This window comes from Manihot esculenta, chromosome 9 (genome assembly GCF_001659605.2).
Source record: "Manihot esculenta cultivar AM560-2 chromosome 9, M.esculenta_v8, whole genome shotgun sequence".
NCBI classification, from domain to species: domain Eukaryota; kingdom Viridiplantae; phylum Streptophyta; class Magnoliopsida; order Malpighiales; family Euphorbiaceae; genus Manihot; species Manihot esculenta.
The window spans coordinates 29,523,953-29,551,038 of NC_035169.2; the positions used below are offsets into that span (position 1 = coordinate 29,523,953).

The 27,086-nt window shown below is 40.1% G+C and overlaps 1 protein-coding gene across 2 annotated transcripts; it reads right to left on the minus strand.

Annotated features, from left to right (window-relative positions):
* Nucleotides 1–7,247: 7,247 nt before the first annotated feature.
* On the minus strand, nt 7,248–10,186 carry LOC110623663 (protein NRT1/ PTR FAMILY 5.6). Of its 2 annotated transcripts, none has more exons than XM_021768668.2 (4): nt 9,839–10,186; nt 9,457–9,674; nt 8,359–8,897; nt 7,248–8,233 (listed from the first exon to the last, which is right to left on the minus strand). In XM_021768668.2, exons 1-4 carry the CDS (start codon nt 9,972–9,974, stop codon nt 7,333–7,335), a joined length of 1,794 nt encoding a protein of 597 aa, XP_021624360.1. In that variant the 5' UTR covers nt 9,975–10,186; the 3' UTR covers nt 7,248–7,332. The 2 variants fall into 2 exon arrangements, with proteins under 2 accessions (XP_021624360.1, XP_021624359.1); XM_021768667.2 differs by having other exon boundaries at nt 7,248–8,260.
* Nucleotides 10,187–27,086: the final 16,900 nt, after the last annotated feature.

The following is a 27,086-nucleotide window of genomic DNA, read 5'->3' on the forward strand; positions in this document are numbered from 1 at the left end:
AGTTATAGTATTGTGCTTGGCCCTAGTGCTTGTTATCCCTTTGCACATGATCCTTTTATGTTATATATGATTGAGATAATGTTGTGATGATGATGAGCTAAGCTTGGTGCATGGTAGTCTTTCTATCTCTGTAGTCACTGTATGGTACCATAGCAGGTATCACTCTTCGAGTGCATACAGACAGAGCATGCATAGTCCAGGCTTAGTGGAAGTTATACAGAAAGAAAACATAGTCAAGCAAAGAAAAAAAAAAAAGAATAAGTAACAGTTTTAAGCTTAAGTATGATCATGTATGGGGTTTATCAGGTACACAGAGTTGACAGTAGGCTTACTACGGGTCCCGGCGGCCTTAAGCCGATCTGGATCCTAGTGCCGGTGATGGTCCGGTAAGCGGGCTGTTACAGCTGCTATCATTTCTTCCACCCCTGACAGTAGACAAAATGCGCCCTCAATAGTCAATGAAGCAAATCTCAACAATTTGAGTATTGAGCAAATGCTCTAATACGTCAGAAGATTGCAGGTTACTTTCGAGCAATGCAAACCTCAGGAGGAGGCGTTGCTCATGGCTCCTAGAGGAAGGGAGGAAGTCTCTATTGATACCTCAAGGCCTCAAACAGGGGGCAATCCAGACACGGTCCAAAGAGAAGGATAAGTTCAAGGAAAAATAGTTATCAGACGATGCTCCGAAGGACGTTAGCTGGAAGCTAATAAGGGCTGCTCCAAGGCACCAGGGAGTATAGGAAAAGGATAAAAGAATAAGCCTAAAACAAGACCAAAAGCCAGAGAAGCAAGAATACAATGGAGAACACAAATGTTATCCAATCTCTCGAGGAAGGGACGACCAAAGTAAATATAAGAATTACACCCCACTGAATGGCTCATGAACACGTATTCTAATGTGGATCAGGAAAAATGATAAGAAATTCAGGTAACCGCTCAAGCTCAGTCTCGGAAAAGCAGAGAGATGAGATAAGACCAAGTACTACCATTTCCATGAAGATCATGGTCATACGATGAAGGAGTGCCGACAAATGAAAGACGAGATCGAGAGGATGATAAGGAACGACACTCTTCAAAAGTTCGCCAAGAAGGGTAGGGAAGAGAGGAGACCAGCACCCGAGGCAACAACTCTGGAAACCACCCCCGACCGGGAGCCTGTGGAGATTATTTATGTAATTGCGGAAGGACATAGTGATGATAAAGGGAAGTAAGCAAACCGCAGATGTAACAGTCGATTTGGTAAGCTCAGTGAAAACTGGGAGACTATTCAAGATCTCAAAGTGACAAGGAGCGATGGAATTGTTGTCTTCAAAAAGATAAGGAGAACTCATGGTAGATCATAATCCAGGCATCGGACTATGGAAACAAACATTAATAAAAGACCGCAGCTCCATTGGGCATGTGTCTCGCATATAAATCTGGGCGTTGGTCCGCAGAAATAAACATTCATAAAAGATTGCAGCTTCGTCAGGCATAGGTCTCGCATATAAATCCAGGCGTTGGTCCGCGGAAACAAACATTCATAAAAGACTGCAGCTCCGTGGGGCATGGGTCTTGCATATAAATCCAAGCGTTGGTCCGTGGAAACAAACATTCATAAAAGGCTGCAGCTCCATGGGGCATGGGTCTCGCATATAAATCCGGGCATTGGTCCACGAAAACAAATATTCATAAAAGACCGCAACTCTGTTGGGCATGGGTCTCGCATATAAATTCGGGCGTTGGTCTAGTAAACAAACATTCATAAAAGACCGTAGTTCCATTGGGCATGGGTATCACATATAAATCCGGGTGTTGGACCGTGGAAACAAACATTTATAAAAGACCGCAGCTCCATTAGGCATAGGTCTCGTATAACAAGGCATCTCATACTAGGCCACAAGGCCATCCGGGCATGGGTCCCACATATAATCTAGTTCATAAAAGACAATAGCTCTATTGGGCATGGGACTCGCATATAAATTCGGGCATTGGACCGTAAAAGCAAACATTCATAAAAGATCACAACTTTGTTGGGCATGAGTCTCGCATATAATTCGAGTGTTTGACTGTGGAAACAAACATTCATAAAAGACCGCAGCACCGTGGGGCATAGGTCTCACATAACAAGGCATCTCATACTAGACCACAAGGCCATTTGAACATGGGTCCTGCATATAATCCAGGCATTGGACCGTGGAAACAAACATTCATAAAAAAAAACTGTAGTTTCGTTAGGCATGGGTTCAACATAACAAGGTAGTTATATGCTAGGCTGACTGATTGGGTGTTAGTCTTGCCTCACAAGAAGATTCTATGGTATTTCATGCCAAGCTGCAGGGCAGGTATACGCTAAGCTGACTGACTGGGTGTTAGTCTTGCCTCACAAGAAGATTCTAAGGCATTTCATGTTAGGCCGCAGGGTGGGTATACGCCAGGCCGAACTACCGAGTGTTAGTCCTATTTCACAAGAAGTTTCTAAGACATTTAATGTCAGGCCGAACTACTGGGTGTTAATCCCGAGAAGTTTCTAAAGCATTTGATGCCCAGGCCTCAAGGAGGGTATACACTAGGCCGACCTACCAGGTGTTAGTCCCGCTTCACAAGAAGTTTCTAAGGCATTTGATGCTCAGATCTCAGATGCCCAAACCTCAAGGCGAGTATATGCCAGGCCAACCTACCGAGTATTAGTCCCATTTCACAAAAAGTTTTTAAGGTATTTCATGTCAAGCCGACCTACCGAGTGTTAGTCTTGAGAAGTTTCTGAGGCATTTGATGCCTAGGCCTCAAGGCGGGTATGAGCCAGGCTGACCTACTGGGTGTTAGTCCCGAGAAGTTTCCAGGGCATTTGATGCCTAGGTCTCAAGACGAGTATACACCAGGTTGACCTACTGGGTGTTAGTCCCGTTTCATAAGAAGTTTTCAAGGAATTTGATACCTAGACCTCAAGGCGAGTATGAGCTAGGACATGCGACCAAGAGCATTGGTTCCATCTCACAAAGAGAATCATAGGCATGTGTCGCTGCTCTTACAATCACTTCCGGAGATTTAGAACTTTTTGCAAAAGAAGGAAGCCTATTGTAGGCAGAAGAGACTTTTTTTATCGATGAAGGTAGGACATGCTACCAAATGAGCAAATCAAATTTGCTGAGAGCTCGTTAGGGCTGAGAAAATGCTCAGAAGCTCATCAAGGATGAAAAAATACATGTAAGCCCATTAGGGCGGTAAAAGGCTAGGAAGCCCGTCAGGGCTGTAAAAAGCCAAGGAACTCGTTAGGGCTGAGAAAATGCTCGTAAGCCCATCAAGGCTAGAGAAATCCTGGAAGCACGTCAGCATTAGGAAGTGCCCATAAGCTCATCAAGGCTAAGAAAATGCTCGGAAGCTCTTCAGGGCTGGAAAACTATGCGGAAGCCCATTAGGGCCGTAAATGGCTAGGATGCCCGTCAGGGAGCTCACAAAGGCTAGAGAATGCTCGAAAGCTCGTTAGGACTAGTCGAGGCAAGAAAATGCTCGGAAGAATGCCAGAGTTAAAAAATGCCCAGAAGATCGATAAGGCTAAAATAGGCCAAGGGGCTTGTAAGGGGTAGAAGATGCCCAGATGATCCTGAGGCTAGAGAGACCTTGAAACTCATCAAGGCATTACTATATCACTCGAATCAATATTTTTCAGACAAGATCCTGGACCTGACTGGTCGATAGGGCAAGTAAGAAGAAAGCAAGGACATCGTGCGCTCAGCCTAGACAAACAAAAGCCACATGACCTCGATTATGAATACAATTGTCACCTTCAAATCTAAAGAATCAAAGACTAGCTGAGGGACCTTCAATGCCATATGAGACTCACCCAAAGTAAGCAGTGAGTTGTCACCACAGGATAGGTCCATATGGCAGGGATTTGATAATTAGGTAGCACAGTCCCACCTGAGGAAAAGAAGACCCGGACATCATAACACCTGGTTCATCACCAAGACTCGCCCTAGTCTCGGCACAAAGTTACCGTTATCAAGCACAGTCCAGCGTATCCCCATTACACCTATAATCGCGGGATCACTAGTCTATCCGCTGGCGATATCCCTTATCAGGCAGCCAGCCACATCATCGCTAGATTATCAGAAAATGCTATATTTATCTCCATCTTTTTATAGTATAAAAGGAGAAGGATCATAGAGGCAAAGATACACTATTCTCTCACACCAATACTTTGAGTTCTAAAGATTATACTCTCCCTTTTCTTCAACTTACTAATTTGAGCGTCAGAGTGGCTGTCATAGATGCCAACCATCTCATCCGTGTTTTGCTTGCAACTGGATGTTAAAATTGCCTTCCTGCATAGTGAGCTCGAGGAGAAGATTTATATGTAACAACCTGAGGGTTTTGAAGTTGAAGGGAAAGAAGACCATGTTTGTTTGCTAAAGAAGTCACTATATGGTTTGAAACAATCTCCTCGATCATGGTATAAACGATTTGACTGTTTTATGGTTCGACGTGGCTATTCGATGAGCCAATTTGACAGTTGTGTATACTTTAGAAAACTTATTAATGACTCATTCATTTATTTATTATTGTATATTGATGATATACTCATTCTGCCAAGAGTATGTCTGAGATTAATAGATTAAAGAATGAGTTGGGCGGTGAATTTGAAATGAAGAATTTGGGATGGAGATTCACAGAAATAGAACTACATGTATATTATGTCTAACTCAGAAGAGTTAAATTGAGAAAGTCTTAAAGCATTTTGGTACGAAAAACACAAAATCTGTAAGTACTCCACTTGGTGCTCATTTTAGATTATTAGCTGCTTTATCACCTCAATCAAAAAATATATTGAATATATGTCACATGTTCATTACTCTAGTGTTGTTGATAGTGTTATGTATGCTATGGTTTGTACTTACCCTGACATTTCATATGCAGTTAATGTAGTTAACAAATTCATGTCTAATCGTGAAAAAGAACATTGGCAAGCAGTGAAATGAATTTTGCGATATTTGCGAGGTACTACTAATTATTGTTTACAGTTTGGAAGGATCAAGAGAAATGTGGTTGGTTATGTTGATTCAGATTATGCAGGTGATCTGAATAAAAGAAGAACCATTACTGGCTACGTGTTCAGTCTTGGCAATTCTGCTATTAGCTGGAAAGCTACTTTACAGTCCACAATTGTATTATCTACTATTGAAGCAGAGTATATGGTAATAGCTGAGACTATAAAGGAAGCTATTTGGTTAAGAGATTTATTTGGTAACCTTAATACAAATCAATAGGTGACTGTTATCCATTGCGATAGTCAAAGTGCTATTTATTTGATAAAGGATCAAATGTTGTATGAGATGACGAAACACATTGATATAAAGTACCATTTTATTCATGATATTATCAGTCAGGGTAATATTTTAGTTAAGAAAATTGATACTATAAATAATTCAGTAGATATGATTACTAACCTCTCACTATTAGCAAATTCAAGCATTAATTAAACTCGATTGATATTTATCAGAATTAAAGGCCTACAGGGCATACTAGAGAAGGTGGAGAAAATTCGACTAATTTTAAATTATGAAAAATTCAAGTCAAGATGGAGATTTATAAATGTGCCTTGAATTTATTGGCTCTCACAATTTTAAATACCACCACAAGCTTGGAAATTTCAAAAGTGGCTTACTTATCATACCAACTTTTCCATCTCATTTGCTGTTTTGAAAACATGCATCTATGTGGATGCCATGCATGTTTCTTCATGCATGTAAAGTCCTTTATCATGAAGGAAGCCATGTGGATGACATGCATATCAAGTCTTTCACTGAAACAACTCGATTCAAGCTGATCCAAATAAATTTTGGACCTAATTTTCACTTGACCCATAATGGTTAACTTAAATTATTTAATAATTTCATACTAGCTATTATATACAATTTTGATTTTATCGATGTGGAATGTAGAAGCAGCTGAATATCACACTCTCCCCTACTAAATTCGCAACGCGACGTCCTCGTCGCAACTGAATATTGAATCAGATACAATTGCTAAGTCAAGACCGAACCCTCGGGTATTGTGGTTCGCTAGTACCTCGGACGGCTCAACCTTATCTCATACGGGTAGCCCTTTTCTTAGAGTATCACTAGCTCTGCACAATTTTTCTGATCTAGGATGACTCTGATACCAATTAAAATGGTTCGGCCCAAATTGATCCAAATAAATTTTGGACCTAATTTTCACTTGACCCATAATGGTTAATTTAAATTATTTAATAGTTTCATACTAGCTATTATATACAATTTTGATTTTATCGATGTGGAATGTAGAAGCAGCTGAATATCACACTCTCCCCTACTAAATTCGCGACGTCCTCGTCGCAACTGAATATTGAATCAGATACAATTGCTAAGTCAAGACCGAACCCTCGGGTATTGTGGTTCGCTAGTACCTCGGACGGCTCAACCTCATCTCATACGGGTAGCCCTTTCCTTAGAGTATCACTAACTCTGCACAATTTTTCTGATCTAGGATAACTCTGATACCAATTAAAATGGTTCGGCCTAAATTGATCCAAATAAATTTTGGACCTACTTTTTACTTAACCCATAATAATTAATTCAAATTATTTAATAGTTTCGCGCTAGTTATTATATACAATTTTGATTTTTCATACTTTGCGAATGTGAAACGTGGAAACAGCTGAATATCATATTCACCATGAAAGAAGGATAGTCGACCAAAAAAAAAAGTCAACATTGGCTAACTCCTCATTTTTTTTATATATATGTATCTTCTTGTAAAATTTAAATCCAGTTCCACATTTTTCTATATATATATTGTCTTGTAAAATTTAAATAGTGTATGTGAGAGAAAATTACTTGAGATTTTGGGTTTAATAAAGAAAAATATTGTGAGTTTAGATAAATTAATTTGAGTGATATTCTTCCTATTTATTTTTATAATTCTCTTATTTTATTAATAAATCTTTGTTCCCTTTACCTATAGACATAGGCTTTTGCTGAACCAGTAAATATTATGCTGCCTCTTTTATTTTATTTTCTATATTTATTTTATCATAGCATAAATAAATATTTTTGATTTAGTCTCAAACACATCTCAATAATTGGAAGATTGTCAGACTCCATAATCAATTGAAATCTAACCATTCATATTAAATAAAAAAACTTAATGAATGTTTGAAAATAATTTTTACATAGTTTTTGTACCAAATAGCAATCTCAATTTTGAGAAGTATTTGACTCTACTTTTTATCCCTTTTGTGACATCTGGAAGGAAGATCTTCTCTTGTACAGATCCATGCTACTATTACAAAAATTTTATCATGACATTGTTCTATCATTACAAGTAATAAGATCATCTCTTAACTTCAATTTCTAGCACTAAATCACCCTGATTATTATTATTATTATTAGCTGGTGGGCAAGCAGCCACAGCCACATTCCTCTGCACATTTTTGTACGAATATCTCCGAGCCAAGAACACAAAGACGAACAAGTTAGCTGCAGTGATGGCTGCTAAAAGCCAGTAAAAGTTTGCTAAGCGGCTACTGTTCAAGTCCTTCCCAAACCAACCGTTCCCATATTTCTCTGTGACATGATCCACGACTGTTATCAGGAGACTACTAAGGAAGTTCGCAGCTCCAATCACACTAAGATAGAAGGCAATGCCTAAACTCCTCATTGAATCAGGAACTTGGTCATAGAAGTACTCTTGCAACCCCACTAACGTAAATCCATCTCCAATGCCTATGATGAGATATTGTGGAGCCAACCAGAACACACTCATTGAAAGACGTGACCCCTTCAGTGGATCCTTCTCAGCAACACTTAGCCTCTTTTTTTCAACCAAGGCTGCAACAACCATTGTGGCAATTGAGAACACCATTCCAGTACCGATTCTTTGGAGGATTTTGATTCCTCGCTCATTTCCAGTTTTTCTTCTTAGTGTTGGCACTAGGATCTTCTCATACGTTGTGACGGAGATTATCATTCCAATGGCAGCAAGTGAGAAAATGGAGGCTGCAGGAATCTCAAAATCATTTCCAATCTTTCGGTTCAACGTGGTGGCTTGCTTGATGAAGAATGTGGAGCACTGTGCTACGCAAATCCCAAACGGCAAGGTGGCTAGCCATACTGGGATCATGTTGATAATAAGCTTCATCTCCTCAACATTAGTTACAGTAGCAAGCCTCCAAGGACTTTGCTTCTCAGCAAAATTCTCTGTGCCTTCCAGAATAGCCGCTTTATCAAGAAACCTGCAACTCAATGGGGTACCTGATTTACTTATACTCCCAAAAAGGGATGAAACAAGATAGAGCTGATTAATAATCAGTCATGAATTTGGAATCAGAAAAAATTAAGACTTCGATCACTTGCTTACTTGAGCTTCTCGGTATGGCAGAGAAGTCTCCCATGGTCCACCTTGGAGACTTGATATAATTCAGCAGGATTGGGAGGATGTGGCAGATTTCTTTTTCTAACGGCAGCTACAAGAACCTGCAACATTGGCTTTAAGGGGCTGCCTGACGGTGCCCGATATCGATAAAATGGCCTTCCAATAGTGAAGATAACTAGTGATAGAGCCATAACTATTATCAGAATAATATCTGCAGCACCCCAGCTCATATGGTCTTGTACATAAACTATAAGAGTCACACCAAGGATGACTCCAAAACAAAGGCCAAAATTCCACCAGTTAAAATATGACATCTTTTTCTTTCTTTCTTCACAGTGATCATCATCGAATTGATCAGCTCCGAAGCTCTCCAAGGAGGCCTTATGTCCTCCTGTTCCTATGGAGATTAAGTAAATGGCAAGGAAGAAGACGATTTCATGAACCTTCCTGGCCTTGTGGCATATAGCTTCTTCACAAGCCTTTAAGCATGGAAGAAACTGGGACATTGTTAGAAGAGTTAGACCCTGCATTCGGGGAAATTATTAGTGCAAACGTAAACTGCTTTACAACAAACTAATAAAAATTAGACAAATATTTAAATATAATATACAGATAAATGAATGAATTTTAAAAGGATAATAATTAAATAATTAATATTTTTTTAAAAAATATTTTATATAAATATCTCTATTTTATTTATTTATCATATCATATAATATCTAAAAGCAGTTGAAATTTTCCGTTTTCCTAAACAAAACAAGAAATCATAGTTGACTTTCTGAACAAATAATTAATGTGTAATAAATAGAAGAACTGAATACATAGCTATGAGACATTGGGATTGTCACTAAATATTCTTACATTACCAGATAAATGATAATAAAATTTTAATTTTAAAATTTTGTAAAAAGAGTTATTTATATTTAGTAGATATAATAGTCGGATAAAATTAATTAATACTCTATAATCTTTTCGAAATAACACATAATTTTCAACAAGATAATTTCTAATAGGTGACAAATGAAAATGGATAAAGGGAATAATTGACTTTCCGCTATGAAAATAGTAAGGTGAGATGATAACCAGAAGATAGATGAGAGATGAAAATAGAACAGTAGAGAATCTGCCCAAGTAAGCATCAGCGACAAATCCTCCAAAGAGAGGCATTAAAGTAGTGACTCCAGACCAATAGTTTACACTCTTAGCTGCAGTCTTGAGGTCTTGATGAATCACTTTTGTGAGGTAGATGATTAAGCTGGTTGCTATTCCAAAGTAACTCAATCTCTCACTGAATTCAATGGCTGTCAAAGCAATAACACAACATGGTTATCATTAAAGCTTCATTTAATATAATTCTGAATCTCGTCGGACAGGCCCATTAAAAGGTAAAACTCAGGAGAAGTGAGCAATATTATGGGAAGGAAAACGATAGATCGTTGCTAAATCTATGCATATTACTGCTTACCGATGATAAAGAGAGAAGCTTTCCAAACACCAGTGTGAGCTCTTAGAGGAACTCTTCCTTTATGATCCACAGAAGAATCACAAACCCATTTTTCTCCATCAACTTCTATTGAATCTGCTCTTTCTGGTGGCTCCATCTTCGACCAGACAAGTCGATAAGTTGATAGCGAGTATTTCTATATATCTACGAAGCAATGACAACCCTAAGCTAGGATTTCCTACAAGCATGGATGTATGGTAATAGGATGTTGGCTAAAGTAGCCTTGCTTGCTTTCGACCTCATGTATGGAGAAGGGATTTGCTTTGTAACTCTTATATGGAGAAGAAAGAAAGATTCTTTTGGGAAATGGGAATTACTGTGAAAAAAGAAAATGGGCATTTTTTCACTGAATTATGTAAGATGCATTGTCGGCGTTTAGATGGAATGGCATGAAGGAATTTTTTGTCGTTATTTGGAATTATATTAACAATTTACACAAAGCCCCACATGCGTTCTGATTATTTTTATTGCCACCCTGCAGAATTAGTAAATAATATTTAAAATATAGTGAACTATTATACCTAAAAATTCAAGGTAAAATTAGTAAAAGTGTAAAAGTTTAACTGTTGGATATATTTTTTTTTTAAATGGAAATTGAAGGAATAGAGCTTAAGATCTCTTAAATTTATTCAAATACATTTATTATCAGATTAAATTTGTGAGTACATTATTAAATATACTTAATAGATGGTAACCGATAATTGATAATTAGTAATTGATAACTGATTGCTAATTATTATAATTGAAACATTCGAAACTTGTACTGCTGGTAAATTATGCGGTAAAATGACGAATAAAATTATATATTATATTATTTATTTATTATTAAAGTATATATAAAATTTATAATTTAGGGTATATGTATATAAAATTTAATGATATATTAATAAAATAAAATTTATTTTTTTATGTATATTTATATTTTTATTATATAAAAAATATTATAATTAGTTATTATTTTTATAATACTTACATTAATTTTATAAGTATAAATAATTTATTAATAAATACAAAAAAGATAATATTATCAAAATAAAAGAAAAAATCTCATCAGCTATAATAAGAAAAAAATCTAAAAGTAAAAATTAATAAAAAATACAGTTAATAGGTACTTATCACCTGTCCGCTGAAATTTCTTAATATCTCAATATTCCAAAAAGTAATTTGATATACATGCAGAGTGAATCTGAGTCACTTTTATTACTGATCAAATTATTAAAAAGAATTATTGATAAAATAAATTATTAGATAATATTCATATTAAAGATATTAAATTTTATTAAATATTAAAAAATATTTTAAGAAATTTTTTTAAAAATAAAAAATTATAATAGTTAATTTATATATTATTATAATATAAAAAATAATAATACTTTTAAAATAATTAAAAAAGTTAAATAAAAATTATAAAACAAAAACAATACGACGGAAATATCATGAAAAGGTAAATCATCCATTTGTTTTTTTTTTTTTTTCTCTATCTTACATACTGTATTTAAAGATTTAATAAAAATGAATTATTGGGAATGAAGTTCGATCCCGATATATCTAAGAATTGATACCTACAGTTGGAAATAGGATTGATCAACTTGAATGCGGATGGATAAGCAAGTAGGACTGAGAGTGCTTCTTGATTTCAGTGGCATTTTTTGTTTGAATATTCTGTGTGGCTGAACTCAATGCAATGCATAAAGCGCCATAGAGGAGCTGTCACTCTCTGTCCCTTTTTTGTTTGCGTTATTGGTATATTATTATCTTTCAGAATACACATTTCTAGACAAATAAAATTATTTGTTATTCTAACAATTTATTTGACCAAATATCTTTTTAAGTAATTTTGGGCATTCCGATGATCGCTTAGAGTACATTATAACAATTAATGAAAATACACTATTTCTTAAAAGTGAGGAGTAGGACCATACTTGTTTCATAGTCGAGTACTTCTCACCGTACTTGTTTCATAGTCGAGATCACTCGCTTACTTCTTACAACCATGAATTACCACTATATTCCCACTAACCTTTAACTTCTCGGACTTTTCGATGTCAAAAAGACTTTTTCTTATTAAGTTACCATACATAAGAAGTCACCATAATTGGAGAATCAATATTTGGCATAGTTTCAAGTTGCAAATTATCCGAAATTAAAGAACTGTAGAGGTTTAGGGAGACTCTCTGCAGTTGGTCGAGTCAAGCAGTTTTGCCTGACTCATTCTCCTAACATTTTATTTCTCATGGAAACTCGGGTTAGTGATGATAGATTGTCTTTCTTGAAAATTGTTTGGGGATTTAATAATGTTTTTATGGTAAGGGATTTGAATTGCGGCGGTGGTTTAGCTTGCTTCTGGAATGATACGGTATCGTTACCGCTGTTATCTTACTCATTACTCCATTTAGATTTTGCGGTGAACTTGGATGGAGGGGGCATCATGGCAGTTTACTGGTTTTTATGGATGGGCAGAATGGCGACATAAAACGTTGTCTTGGCAGTTATTGCACAGATTGAGTATGGAATCCCCTCTTCTGTGGCTAGTTATGAGTGATTTTATTGATATTATGATACTTTCCAAAAAGGTTGGGGGTGCAACAAAGCCCAATTGTTACATGGAGGCATAAAGGGATACTGTTGTAGATACAAATTTGGCAGACTTGGGTTATTTTGGATATCCCTACACATGGGATAATGGACGATAGAAGCCTCATTTTATTGAGGAATGATTAGATTGTACTCTCGGCTCATCTAATTGGATTAGTCTGTTCCCTCATGCAGAGCTTTCTCATCTGGTCCATTCTGGCTCTGATCACCTCCCGATTCTTTTACATTTAGAGAGTCGTGGGGATATGTATCCACCTCACAGACGGCGCTTTCATTTTGAATCTATATGGATGACGGATTCTGCATGTTTGGATATTATTCACAGCTCATGGGTTGATAGTGTGATGGGTTCTATTCCAATGCAATGGGCAAAAAAAGTATCAAATTGTGTTTTTGGGTTGCAATCTTGGAGTTGCACATCATTTGGAAATCTAAAAAACCAGCAACGATTTATTACTAGGGAGTTGGAATGGATGGGTACTATTTTTGATACGGAGGATTGATGCCATACCTTAAAGGTGCAACTTACTAAACTTAGCCTACGTGAGGAAATGATGTGGCAACAATGTTCAAGGCAGCTATGGTTAAAAGAGGGGGACTGCAACACACAATATTTTTCATGCAGTGGTAAACTCTCGGCGTCAGAATAATTTTATTGATTGTCTACCGAATGGTAATCGGGAGGTAAGAGGAGCTGAATTGCATGAGCATGTTATGCACTTTTATCAACATCTTTTCTCCACAGAAGTGGTTGGAAATAGGGATCATGACTTGAGCTTTCTTCCAACAAATGTGAATACCGCTATGAATGGAGTTTGACTGCGTCCTTATGAGTTTGAAGAAATTTGGCATGCAGTTAAAAAGATGCATCCAACCAAAGCTCCTAGACTGAATGGTTTGCCTCCTTTATTTTATCAAAAGTATTGGAGTGTGGTATAGGGTGATATAATTGCATTAGTTCAACATATGTTATAGGGTGGTGATGTCCTAGACGGTCTAAACCATACTCATATTTGCTTGATACCCAAGGTTAAATACCCGAAATTGATAACAAAATATAGACCTATAAGCTTATGTAATGTGATCATGAAGATAGTGACTAAAGTCATAGCCAATCGGTTGAAGGTCATTCTTGTGGATATTATAGATGAGTCGCAGAGTGCATTTGTTCCTGGCCATTTAATCACGAACAAAATGTTGGTAGTTTTTGAGGTGTTCCACCATATGAAGACTTAGGGTCCATCGAGCCGTCCTTTAATGTCGTTAAAATTGGATATGACAAAGGCTTATGACAGAGTTGAGTGGTCCTTTTTGGAATCTGCTATGTTAAAGTTGGGTTTCTCTCCATCTTGAGTATCATTGGTTATGTCTTGTGTACAAACTATTTCATATTTGGTGCTTATTAATGGTAATCCTGTGGGTTCTATCACCCCGACTAGAGATATTTGACAGGGTAATCCCATTTCTCTTTACTTGTTCCTTTTTTGTTTTGAAGAATTATCTAATCTTTTGCGATGTGCAGTGAATAGTGGTAGTTTAAATAGCATTCATATTTGTAAAGGGGCACTTATGATTTCTTATCTTTTGTTTGCAGATGATTATATTATTTTTCTGAGAGCAAATTTCACAGAGGTTGGCATTATTACATCAGTGCTACAGCGGTATGAACTTTTATTTGGCCAAAAGATTAATTTGTATAAATCGAAAGTTGTTTTCAACACAAACGTAGTGGATCCTTTGGAAAATGCTTTATCTGTTGAATTAAGAGTGAGATTAGTAGATAGACACCATTTATATCTTGACTTACCAAAAATTGTTGGTCATGATCATAAATTATTTTTTTCTAATCTTAAAGATCGATTATGGTGTCGCCTCCAAGGTTGGAAGAAGAGACTATTGTCTGGAGTAGCAAAAAATATTCTCATTAAAACTGTGGCACAAGAAATACCTACACATTTTATACAGTGCTTTCGACTCCCTATTGGTTTATATAATGATCTGTAGGAAATGATTTGCCATTTTTGGTGGGGACAGAAGAAGAATGAAAGAAGAATGCATTTGTGTTCCTGGAGGAAGTTATATCGGCTGAAAGAAGAAGGGGTCTTGGGTTTCAAGATTTTGAGTCCTTTAATCAGGCCTTGTTGGCAAAGCGAGGCTGGTGCATTCTACAATATCCGGATTCTTTACTTGCTCGTTGATAGAGCCAAATTTAGACCCATTTCCTATATTGTTATTTATATTAAATTACACATTTTCTGCCTAATTTTGTAGTTTTGATCTTATTTTGCAGAAAATAGAGTAACAAAGTAATTTGGCAAAAATGGCCTTAAATCTGCCCAAAAGAGAGCAAGTATGGTTTGCCCAAACCAAAGTGAAGCTGAAATGAAGAGAAGAATGAATTGTTGACTGATCAGGTTGTTTGCCCAAGCAAACTGGGCAAACAGCGGAGCAAAGCAGAAACAATGCACAGATAGCAGGCAAGACAGCCTGTCAGCTCGCGCCGTTTGCCCGCACAACCTGGGCAAACAAGGAACAGCCCGCAGACAGCAGAGACGACAGACAGCTTGCCCAGTCTGTTTACCCACACAACTCAGGCAAACAGCACCAGCAACCAGCAGACAGCAGATACGCCAAACTTGGAGACCAAGTCATCAAGAGTCCTTTTTCACTCCAACCACGTGGGATAGCTCAGCAACTCACTAATACACCTCAGCACTCTCTCCTACATAATTAGGAAGCCAAATATCAAAAAGATACAAATGCCCTCTAAGAATCCAAGTCCAAATAGGAAAAGGAGTCCCATCTCAACAAGGAAACCTAGGGCAGCCTCTTCAAGCTATAAAAGGACAAGCAAACCAGCAAATGTCTTATCTTCTGATCATCTCTCATCTTCGGGAAAGAGCTCCAGCAGCCTCGTACGCCTCCAGCCAGCCTTTCCTCTTCCTTTTTCTTGCTTTCTTCCTTTTCTTTTATGTTTGTTTCAGCCATGAGTGACTGAAACCCTTATTTCTAGTTGAAGATTAGGTGAGACTTTAGTTGATTATGGATTGGGAGATATAAACATATTATGTTAATATTTTATTTATCAATATTTATGCAATTTGATGCTTAATTCTATTGTTGCTTTGTTATTTAGATCAATAGGGCCCATTGATTCTTGATTGCAAAGTGATAATTTGTTAGTTTGGATAGTTCAAATTATTCAAACACAAGTAACTCTTGGTGTAAAAACCTAGGAAATTGCATAATCTAGTAATATCACCATACGTTTGGATAGCTAGAATTATGTAATATCCGGCTCGAGTCCGGCCTCGGAATTCCTGTAGTTCGGTGGAATCTCGAGTGTCGGAACCCTCGAGAAGGGTAAGACATATGTTTTCATGTGTGTTTTAAGAGTTTTGAATGTTTTCAAGTGTGAAAGGAAATGAGTTTTGAAAGAAAAGCAACAAGGGAGAAATGCAAAGGTTCGGCCGCCGAAGGTCACTTTCGGCCGCCGAACATTGCATGGTTTCGGATTCACGTTCGGCTGCCGAAGGTGGTCTGGCCAGCCACCTATAAAAGGGCCAAGGGTCGGTGGAAGGAGGCTATTTCTCCTCCACTTGCAGCCAGAGGTGAGTTCCAGCCTCTCTCACATTGACTTTCATGGTTTTTATGATTTCCTTCAAATCTTTCCAAGGTTTTAAGAGTTTTGATGATTTTTGAAGGTTTTAAGCAAAAAGAACAAAGTTTGAAGCTTGGAGAGTTTGAGAACGGATTTCTCTATATCTCCATGTTAGGATCATGTAATCTCTTGTTTAGAAGAGGTAAGTACAGATCCTGAACCTTCTTTGTTGATTTTTGAAGGTTTTATGAAGTGTGTATGGGTAGTATGCATGTTTAGGTTTAGGTTTGGTGATCTTTCATGTTTAAGTGTTATGTGCTATGTTTGTTTGGGGTTTAGGATAGTTTGAGACCCCTTTGTGCATATATATGTGTATGTGCTAGTTGGGAGTAGTTGATATACATGTTGTAGGTTTTTGGGCAAAGTTTGCATGAAACAGAGCAAGGTTCTGTCCCCTGGACAAAACCAGATTCGGCCGCCGAAAGAAGGTTCGGCCGCCGAACATGCTTGGAGGCAGTTTCGGCTGCCAAAGCTTGCCCCCGAAAGCTAAGCTTTCGGTTTAGAAAGGGACTTTCGGCCGCCGAAAGAGGGAGTTCGGCCGCCGAAAGTATGTGAGTTTCGTCTCTGGACGAGACCTTCGGCCGCCGAAGGTGCCGCCGAACATGCATGAGTTTCGTCTCTGGAGAGGGGTTTCGGCCGCCGAACCTGCCGCCGAAAGTGCCCTGTCCAGCCTTCTTTTGCATGTTTTCTGTGAATGTTCTAGGATGGTTTAGAAGGGTTTTGGGGAGTTTCTTAGAAATGTTCTTGAGTGAGTTTGGTCCCTCATTTGAGTCCACCTGTGTAGGTACGGACCAGAGGAATCAGGGAGGTCAGCAGTGAGTCCAGTTTCAGAACCTGCAGAGTCAGTTCAGAGTCAACCCGAGGTGAGTGGAACTGAACTTAGTATTTTAATATGAGAAACGAGTATTTTATCATGCTTCAAGCATCATGAATATGCTATAGGATGAGTGCATTAGTGTACACGAATATGATGCATTGCATTTATCCTTGATTCTATGACTGTATGGACATAGTAAGGATTCAATAGCCCTCAGAGGAAAGACCTGGAACAGCCCTACGGGGACCAGGCATAAAGACCTGGAACAGCCCTACGGGGACCAGGCACAAAGACCTGGAACAGCCCTACGGGGACCAGGCATATGGTATAGAGGGAGTGTTGATCCGTCCATGCTGAGATGTGATTACTTGTGATGTGATACATTGCATGAGAGCATGTTTTATCACCTGTTCTTTATTACTGTTCTACTCACTGGGCTATAGTAGCTCATCCCTCTCCCCTAACTCCAGTTGTGCAGGTTCAGAATTCAGAGGGAAGTCAGCAGGGTACAGGAAGAGTATATAGTTTGTAATAGTTAGTCAGTGTGGACATGTAAATGTAAAGAGATAATGTATGTGTACAGTGTATAGAATGGTGCTTGATTATAAGAGTTGTAATCCCTTTTTGTGTTTTCACATGATCAGTTTATGTTTATATATTGTTGTATGTTTATGAGAAAACCAGGCTTAACATTATGAGTTTTATCCGCCTAGAGCAATGAGGAGCTTTAGTAGGGATTGGTAGAGAACAGAGATAGTGCATGCACAGGTTAAGCCTTGGAATGAAGAAAAGTTTTATGTTTTTTACAGAAAATATATGATCATGTATGGGATGTCACAGGTTCACAGTCAGGATAGCAGGCTTACTACGGGTCCCGGCGACCTTAAGTCGATCTGGATCCTAGTGCCGGTGGCAGTTCGGTTTCCGGGCTGTTACAGATTGGTATCAGAGCATTAGGTTCACATGGTCGGACCTATATAGACAGAGTTGGGCCTATAGAGGTTTTAGCAGGTCAGGCACCATAGGGAAACATGTCCACTAGGATAGGATGTCAGTCCTGTCGCTATATGCTGATGTGCAATGCCATGATTCATACATGTGCATTAGTTTATATGTGATGTATGCTGATATGTGTTGCTTATGTGCTCTGTGATGTGTTGTTTTCCAGAGAGAGTTAAGATGCGAGGAACTCGTCGATCCGCGAGATTGACTGGAGTCCCACCTGTAAGTGAGGGTACAGCTGCTCGTCCACCTGCCTTGCCAAGGGCAAGATCTCACAGGTCAAGCAGGGAGGGAACGTCAAGAGACCCTAGAAGGTCTTCTGACGAGAGCAGAAGAGGAATAGGCAGAGGGGGAAGATCAGACAAAGAGAGAGTTTCTATGGAGGAGAATCAGAGGAGAGAGGTCAGTATGGGTATAGGAAGGTCAGAAGAAGGTATGGGGGAGTCCCAGGGAGGCGCACATGCCTCAGGGTTTGGCTATCCACCCTTTCCTCAGGGCCCAGAGTATCCGATGGGAGGCACGTCGGATTACTCCAGCTTTGCCCCATATCCACCCTACATGCCATCTATTCCCCATCCTTCCTTCTATCCACCATATCATATGTATCCACCCCCACCTTTTCAGCCAAGTTCAGCATCGCCTGAATCCAGAGAAACAGTACCTCCACCACCACCACCTGAACCAGTAGCCCCTGTTGTTGAAGCACAACCCAGTTCTTCAGGGGGAACTAAGGTGAAGATGACTGAGTACTTAAAGTTGGATGCTCCTAAATTTAACACGGGAGATGATCCCTTTGAGTATCTCAGTGCAGTCAGAATGATAACAAGTAAGTTGGGAGCAGATGAGAGCAGGGCCATTGAGATGGCAGGGTTCACATTAAAATGCAAGAAAGCCAGAGAATGGTTCAAGAACTATGTGGACCCCAGAATTGACAGTATGACATGGGAAGAGTTCGCCAACGAATTTGCTGGGTGGGCTTTCCCTGACAGTTCCAGGGAGCTAAAGGTTGTGGAGTTTGAGCAGTTGAGACAGACGGAGGAGATGAGTGTTGATGAATATACAGATAAGTTCCTGGAATTGTTACCATACGTGGGTCAGGCGTATGATACAGATCAGAAGAAGGCAAAGAGATATGCCACAAGGCTTCATCCCCGGTATTTCTCTTTGATTCTCCACGCGGAGAAGGAGAGTTTCCACTCCATTGTAGATGCTGCTAGAAAGATGGAGGCCAGTGCCATAAGTCAAGGAGTAGTCAATCAACCAAAGGCACAGTCTTCTGGTACTAAACCAGGTTCCTCCTCACAGAGTACAACAAGTGCGAGTAAGAAGAGATGGGACAAACTCAGAGGAAAGAGAGGCAAGTTCTGGAACCGGATTAAAACGGGTCTGGGAATGAGGAGCGGCTCCAGTTCTGGCACAGATATTCCAGTTTGCAATAGGTGTGGGAGACCACATAGCAGAGCTTGTTTGCTGGGATCTACAGCCTGCTATATATGTGGGCAGGAGGGACATTATGCACGGGAATGTCCTCAGGCGACTTTGGTTACACCATCCCAGCAGATGACCTCAGGTAGTGTCGTTCAGTCAGCAGCTTCAGTCCGTCCACCAAGCAGTGGCAGAGGTAGAGGAAGAGGGGCAGCCTCTTCATCAGGGATGGGTTCCCGAGGTGCAGGTCCGTCAGCCCCAGCACGGATTTTCACCACGACTCAACAGGAGGCAGACACTTCGAACACAGTGGTGTCAGGTAATCTCATCATTGGGTGTTCAGAGGTGTATGCTTTGATGGACTCCGGTGCTTCTCACTCTTTCATTTCTTATAGAGCCGCAGAGAGATTGGGGTTGATAGTCTCCGAGTTAGAGTGTCCTCTTTGGGTCAGTGGACCTAGATGTGACCCATCATTGGCAGAGTCAGTCTGTCAGTTCAGTCCAGTGTTTATAGAGGATAGATGCCTTCCAGCTGACCTTGTGGTTCTAGAGTTGACAGATTTTGATGTCATTCTAAGAATGGATTGGTTATCTACCTATAGTGCTACCTTGCACTGCAGGGACAAGGTAGTGAGTCTCAGAGACCAGGATGGGTCAGAGTGTGTCTTCAGAGGAGACAGGAGAGGGACACCTAGGGGTTTAATATCAGCCCTCCAGGCTCGTAGGATGTTGCGGAAAGGTTGTCAGGGGTTCCTAGCTTATGTGAGAGAGCTAGACAGTCGGGTTAGGGAACCGTCCTCAGTACCAGTTGTGAACGAATTCCCAGATGTGTTTTCTGAAGAGCTTCCAGGACTACCACCCAATAGGGACATAGAGTTCGAGATAGAGTTGATGCCCGGTGCTAGACCGATCTCTATTCCTCCCTACCGGATGGCACCAGCAGAGTTGAGAGAGTTGAAAGAGCAGTTACAGGATTTAGTAGCTAAGGGTTTCATCCGTCCGAGTACCTCCCCTTGGGGTGCTCCAGTCTTGTTTGTCAAAAAGAAGGATGGACCTCTTAGACTTTGTGTCGACTACAGACAGTTGAACAAAGTCACTATCAAGAACAAGTATCCTTTACCCAGGATCGATGATCTATTCGACCAGCTGGCAGGAGCAGGTTGTTTTTCTAAAATAGATCTGAGATCCGGATACCACCAGTTGAAGATCAGGGAAGGAGATGTATCCAAAACTGCTTTTAGGACCAGATATGGGCATTATGAGTTCCTAGTAATGCCGTTCGGGTTGACTAATGCCCCTGCAGCATTCATGGATCTCATGAACAGGGTTTTCAGGGAGTACTTGGATCGTTTTGTGATCGTCTTTATAGATGATATCTTGGTGTACTCCAGGAATGCAGAGGAGCATGCCCAGCATCTGAGGATAGTTTTGCAAACGTTGAGAGAGCATGGCTTGTATGCCAAGTTCTCCAAGTGTGAGTTCTGGCTAAGGAGCATTGCCTTTTTGGGACATGTAGTCTCAGAGAAAGGAATAGCAGTAGATCCCAAGAAGGTAGAGGCAGTAGCCAATTGGCCTACACCCACGACAGTGACCGAGATCAAGAGTTTTTTGGGTTTGGCAGGCTACTATCGGAGGTTCGTTCAGGATTTTTCAAAAATAGCTGCTCCTATGACCAGACTGACCAGAAAGAATCAGAAATTTGTATGGTCAGAGGATTGTGATGTGAGTTTTGAAGAGTTGAAGAGACGGTTGACTTCAGCACTGGTGTTAGCTCTGCCGATTAATGATGCAGACTTCACAGTGTTCTGTGATGCATCCCGAGTGGGATTAGGTTGTGTGTTAATGCAGAATGACAAAGTGATAGCTTATGCTTCTAGACAGTTGAAGAAGCACGAGCTAAACTACCCGACACACGATCTTGAGATGGCAGCTGTTATCTTTGCACTTAAGATGTGGAGGCATTACCTCTATGGGGTAAAGTGTGAGATCTATACGGATCATAAAAGCCTGCAGCACATCTTGAGTCAAAGAGAGTTAAACTTGAGGCAGAGACGGTGGGTAGAATTGCTCAGTGATTATGATTGTAAGATTCAGTATCATCCGGGTAAGGCTAATGTTGTAACTGATGCCTTAAGCCGGAAATCACTTGGCAGTTTATCCCACATTGCAGTAGAGAGAAGACCGGTGGTGAAGGACTTTTATAGACTCGTGGATGAAGGACTACAGTTGCAGTTATCTGGTACAGGTGCTTTGCTTGCACAGATGAGAGTTACACCAGTGTTTCTAGAGCAAGTGGCTCTGAAACAGCACGAAGACCCTGAGTTAGTGAAGATTGCCAGGACTGTTCAGTCTGGCAACAGTGCAGAGTTCAGATTTGACAGTGAGGGAATTCTTCGTCACGGTAAGAGATTATGTGTACCAGATGACGCCAGTTTAAAGGAAGACATTATGAGGGAAGCTCATAATGCAAGATATAGCGTTCACCCTGGAGCCACCAAGATGTATCAAGACCTGAGAAGAGTATATTGGTGGCCAGCAATGAAGAAAGAAGTGGCACAGTTCGTGTCAGCCTGCGAGACATGTCAAAGGGTGAAACTAGAGCATCAGAAGCCGGCTGGAATGCTTAACCCACTGCCGATTCCAGAGTGGAAATGGGAGAACATAGCTATGGATTTTATAGTGGGGTTACCGGCGACGTCTAACAGACTAGACTCCATATGGGTGATTGTGGATAGACTCACCAAATCTGCCCACTTCATTCCAGTCAGGAGTAACTATTCTGTGGACAAGTTGGCGCAGGTGTATGTAGACGAGATAGTGAGGCTGCATGGAGTTCCAGTGTCGATAGTATCAGATAGAGGACCTCAGTTCACCTCCAGGTTTTGGCGGAGTCTGCAGAGTGAATTGGGCACAAGATTGGATTTCAGCACTGCTTTCCATCCACAGACAGACGGTCAGTCAGATAGGACCATCCAGATCATAGAAGATATGTTGAGAATGTGTGTGTTAGACTTTGGCAGTTCTTGGGGGCAGCATCTACCTCTGGTGGAGTTTGCCTACAACAACAGCCATCATGCTAGCATAGGGATGGCCCCTTATGAAGCTTTGTATGGGAGGAAGTGCCGAACACCTGTTTGCTGGGAAGAGGTAGGAGAGAAGGCTCTTGCAGGGCCAGAGCTATTTGAGATTACCAGCAAGTTAATGCCTATCATCAGAGAGAGGATCAAGACAGCTGTTAGCAGACAGAAAAGTTATGCAGACATCCGTAGGAAACAGATAGAGTTCCAGGAGGGGGATATGGTATTGTTAAAGGTGTCTCCAATGAAGGGAGTGGTTCGCTTTGGAAAGAAGGGTAAACTGGCCCCACGGTACATTGGTCCATTTGAGATTTTGCAAAGGATCGGAAATGTGTCGTATAAGCTGGATTTACCTACCTCTATGGAAAGAATTCACACGGTATTCCATGTTTCTATGTTGAGGAAGTTTGTGTCAGATCCAGAGAAGGTTCTTAGTGAACCTGAGGTGGAAATCTTAAGTGATCTCACCTATGTAGAGCAGCCAGTGTGGATCTTAGACACCCAGATCAGAAAGCTGAGAAACAAGGAGATACCAATGGTGAAAGTCCTATGGAACCACCACAATCTAGAAGAGTGCACCTGGGAGACACGGGAGTCTATGCTCCAACAGTACCCATATCTGTTTTAAGGTTAGTTTTTCCCCTTTTCTATGTGTTTTATGTTGTGTTAGGGACATTCGGGGACGAATGTGCTTAAGGGGGGGAGAATGTAATATCCGGCTCGAGTCCGGCCTCGGAATTGCTGTAGTTCGGTGGAATCTCGAGTGTCGGAACCTTCGAGAAGGGTAAGACATATGTTTTCATGTGTGTTTTAAGAGTTTTGAATGTTTTCAAGTGTGAAAGGAAATGAGTTTTGAAAGAAAAGCAACAAGGGAGAAATGCAAAGGTTCGGCCGCCGAAGGTCACTTTCGGCCGCCGAACATTGCATGGTTTCGGATTCACGTTCGGTTGCCGAAGGTGGTCTGGCCAGCCACCTATAAAAGGGCCAAAGGTCGGTGGAAGGAGGCTATTTCTCCTCCACTTGCAGCCAGAGGTGAGTTCCAGCCTTTCTCACGTTGACTTTCATGGTTTTTATGATTTCCTTCAAATCTTTCCAAGGTTTTAAGAGTTTTGATGATTTTTGAAGGTTTTAAGCAAAAAGAACAAAGTTTGAAGCTTGGAGAGTTTGAGAACGGATTTCTCTATATCTCCACGTTAGGATCGTGTAATCTCTTGTTTAGAAGAGGTAAGTACAGATCTTGAACCTTCTTTGTTGATTTTTTAAGGTTTTATGAAGTGTGTATGGGTAGTATGCATGTTTAGGTTTAGGTTTGGTGATCTTTCATATTTAAGTGTTATGTGCTATGTTTGTTTGGGGTTTAGGATAGTTTGAGACCCCTTTGTGCATATATATGTGTATGTGCTAGTTGGGAGTAGTTGATATGCATGTTGTAGGTTTTTGGGCAAAGTTTGCATGAAACAGAGCAAGGTTCTGTCCCCTGGACAAAACCAGGTTCGGCCGCCGAAAGAAGGTTCAGCAGCCGAACATGCTTGGAGGCAGTTTCGGCTGCCAAAGCTTGCCCCCGAAAGCTAAGCTTTCGGTTTAGAAAGGGACTTTCGGCCGCCGAAAGAGGGAGTTCGGCCGCCGAAAGTATGTGAGTTTCGTCTCTGGACGAGACCTTCGGCCGCCGAAGGTGCCGCCGAACATGCATGAGTTTCGTCTCTGGAGAGGGGTTTCGGCCGCCGAACCTGCCGCCGAAAGTGCTCTGTCCAGCCTTCTTTTGCATGTTTTCTGTGAATGTTCTAGGATGGTTTAGAAGGGTTTTGGGGAGTTTCTTAGAAATGTTCTTGAGTGAGTTTGGTCCCTCATTTGAGTCCACCTGTGTAGGTACGGACCAGAGGAATCAGGGAGGTCAGCAGTGAGTCCAGTTTCAGAACCTGCAGAGTCAGTTCAGAGTCAACCCGAGGTGAGTGGAACTGAACTTAGTATTTTAATATGAGAAACGAGTATTTTATCATGCTTCATGCATCATGAATATGCTATAGGATGAGTGCATTAGTGTACACGAATATGATGCATTGCATTTATCCTTGATTCTATGACTGTATGGACATAGTAAGGATTCAATAGCCTTCAGAGGAAAGACCTGGAACAGCCCTACGGGGACCAGGCATAAAGACCTGGAACAGCCCTACGGGGACCAGGCACAAAGACCTGGAACAGCCCTACGGGGACCAGGCATATGGTATAGAGGGAGTGTTGATCCGTCCATGCTGAGATGTGATTACTTGTGATGTGATACATTGCATGAGAGCATGTTTTATCACCTGTTCTTTATTACTGTTCTACTCACTGGGCTATAGTAGCTCATCCCTCTCCCCTAACTCCAGTTGTGCAGGTTCAGAATTCAGAGGGAAGTCAGCAGGGTACAGGAAGAGTATATAGTTTGTAATAGTTAGTCAGTGTGGACATGTAAATGTAAAGAGATAATGTATGTGTACAGTGTATAGAATGGTGCTTGATTATAAGAGTTGTAATCCCTTTTTGTGTTTTCACATGATCAGTTTATGTTTATATATTGTTGTATGTTTATGAGAAAACCAGACTTAACATTATGAGTTTTATCCGCCTAGAGCAATGAGGAGCTCTAGTAGGGATTGGTAGAGAACAGAGATAGTGCATGCACAGGTTAAGCCTTGGAATGAAGAAAAGTTTTATGTTTTTTACAGAAAATATATGATCATGTATGGGATGTCACAGGTTCACAGTCAGGATAGCAAGCTTACTACGGGTCCCGGCGACCTTAAGTCGATCTGGATCCTAGTGCCGGTGGCAGTTCGGTTTCCGGGCTGTTACAAATTAGGTCTCTCTATTTCTCAATGCAATTAACAGTTGTTAGATGCCAAAGGCCCAAGGACGTTCCTTGGCAACTTGTTGATTAGTGGTTAATTAGAGGACGTTCCCTAATTAACCTATGCTTAAGGAGGGATATGGAGGTGAGAAGCGTCTTCCACCTCCATAATTAATTTATTGAGTCAAATAAAAGGATATAAGCATCAATGATCAATCCCAACAACTAAAGTGGATCCAATTCTTCAACTAGGTTTTTCTCATTATTGAATTTTCTTTACTTTATTACTTGCTTTACTTTGCTATTTTTAATTCTAGTTTAGTCATCAAACTTCAAAACCCCCCAATTTACTTTTATTGTCTATTTATTTATTTGGTCTTAATTAGGAAAATAAGTAAGTATCAATTCCTTGTGGATTCGATCTTTTTGCCACTATCTACAGTTGTAAAATTGTGGATAACCAAAAAGGTTATTTTTTATCAGTTTCAACAACCGCACAGTCACTTGTAAGCTAAAATCTAGACACCACCCATAGGATTTTTTTTACCGTCGTTTCTTGTTCCCTTTTGAGCTATACTTGGAGGAGCATTCTATTTGGTGGAGATCTATTATTGCATGGATCACATTAGGAAATCGAGGATGGTAATACTACAAACTTATGGTCGAATCCTTAGATACCACAACCAACAACTTTTCGAGTCATTACTCATCCCAATACAGTCCCATTGGATGCTATCGTGTCTACCTTAATTGTTGGTCCCAAGTCCCAACAGATCGTGGAATTGGAATTTGGTGTCACGTACTTTATTGTCGGTTGATGTGGAAAGATTGCAATCGATCCTTTTAGGTCTCTTTGGGAGGCCAAACTTTTAGGTGTGTCATTATGAGCGACGTGAAAAATATGCTGTAAAGAGTGGATATCGCTTGGCATTCTCTCAGAAGTTAGCTGCTACTCACATTGACATAACTTGCTTAAGCTATATCTCTTCGGATATGTGGCACAAATTATGGAAATTGGCTATTCCCTCAAAGGTCCTTCAATTTCTTTAGCGTGTGGTGCTTAATATCCTCCCGAAATGAGCTACTTTGCATTAGCAGCTTCCATCTATTCCTTTACACTGTGTGTTATGTCCTTCACTAGAGTCAGTGATTCATCTATGCCATGATTGTCTTTTGATATGGGAGGTATGATCAAATTTATCTTTGAACCGAGAATTATCTGTCACAGGAATTACCTTTAAATAATTGTGGATGGGACTTCGTGAGAAAGGATCACTAGAAGGTTTGAAAAGCTTATTATTAAATATGGGGCCGTAATAAATTATTGTTTGAAGGGAAGGTGTTGAATAGGCAAGATGTTTGGGCAAATTCAAAAGGGATGCTTACAGCATTTCAAGTGATTCATTCACGCCCTCAAATTGTGGATGTTAGTGATCCAATTCTCCAATCTCCTTGCCGAAGGCTTCCTCCTCCTCTTAGAGTTTTCAAAATGAATATCAAGACAGGTTATGGCTAATGCTTCAACATGTGTAACGGTGCTTAGGATCCGACTATTTCTGAAGCTAAGGCTATGGCTTTTGGATTAAAATTAGCCTCTGATCTTAGCTTTAATCTGTTGATTGTTAAATCTGATAATAAGACTTATGTTGATTTATTGTTAGCCGCTGATTATTTTGTTAATGGGCTTTGGTTGAGCATACCGTTTTATTCTCTTTCAAACATGTTCATGGTCCTTTATTCTTGGAGAAGGGAACACTCTTGCATATGCTTTAGCACACTGGTGCATGAAAGTAGGCTAATAT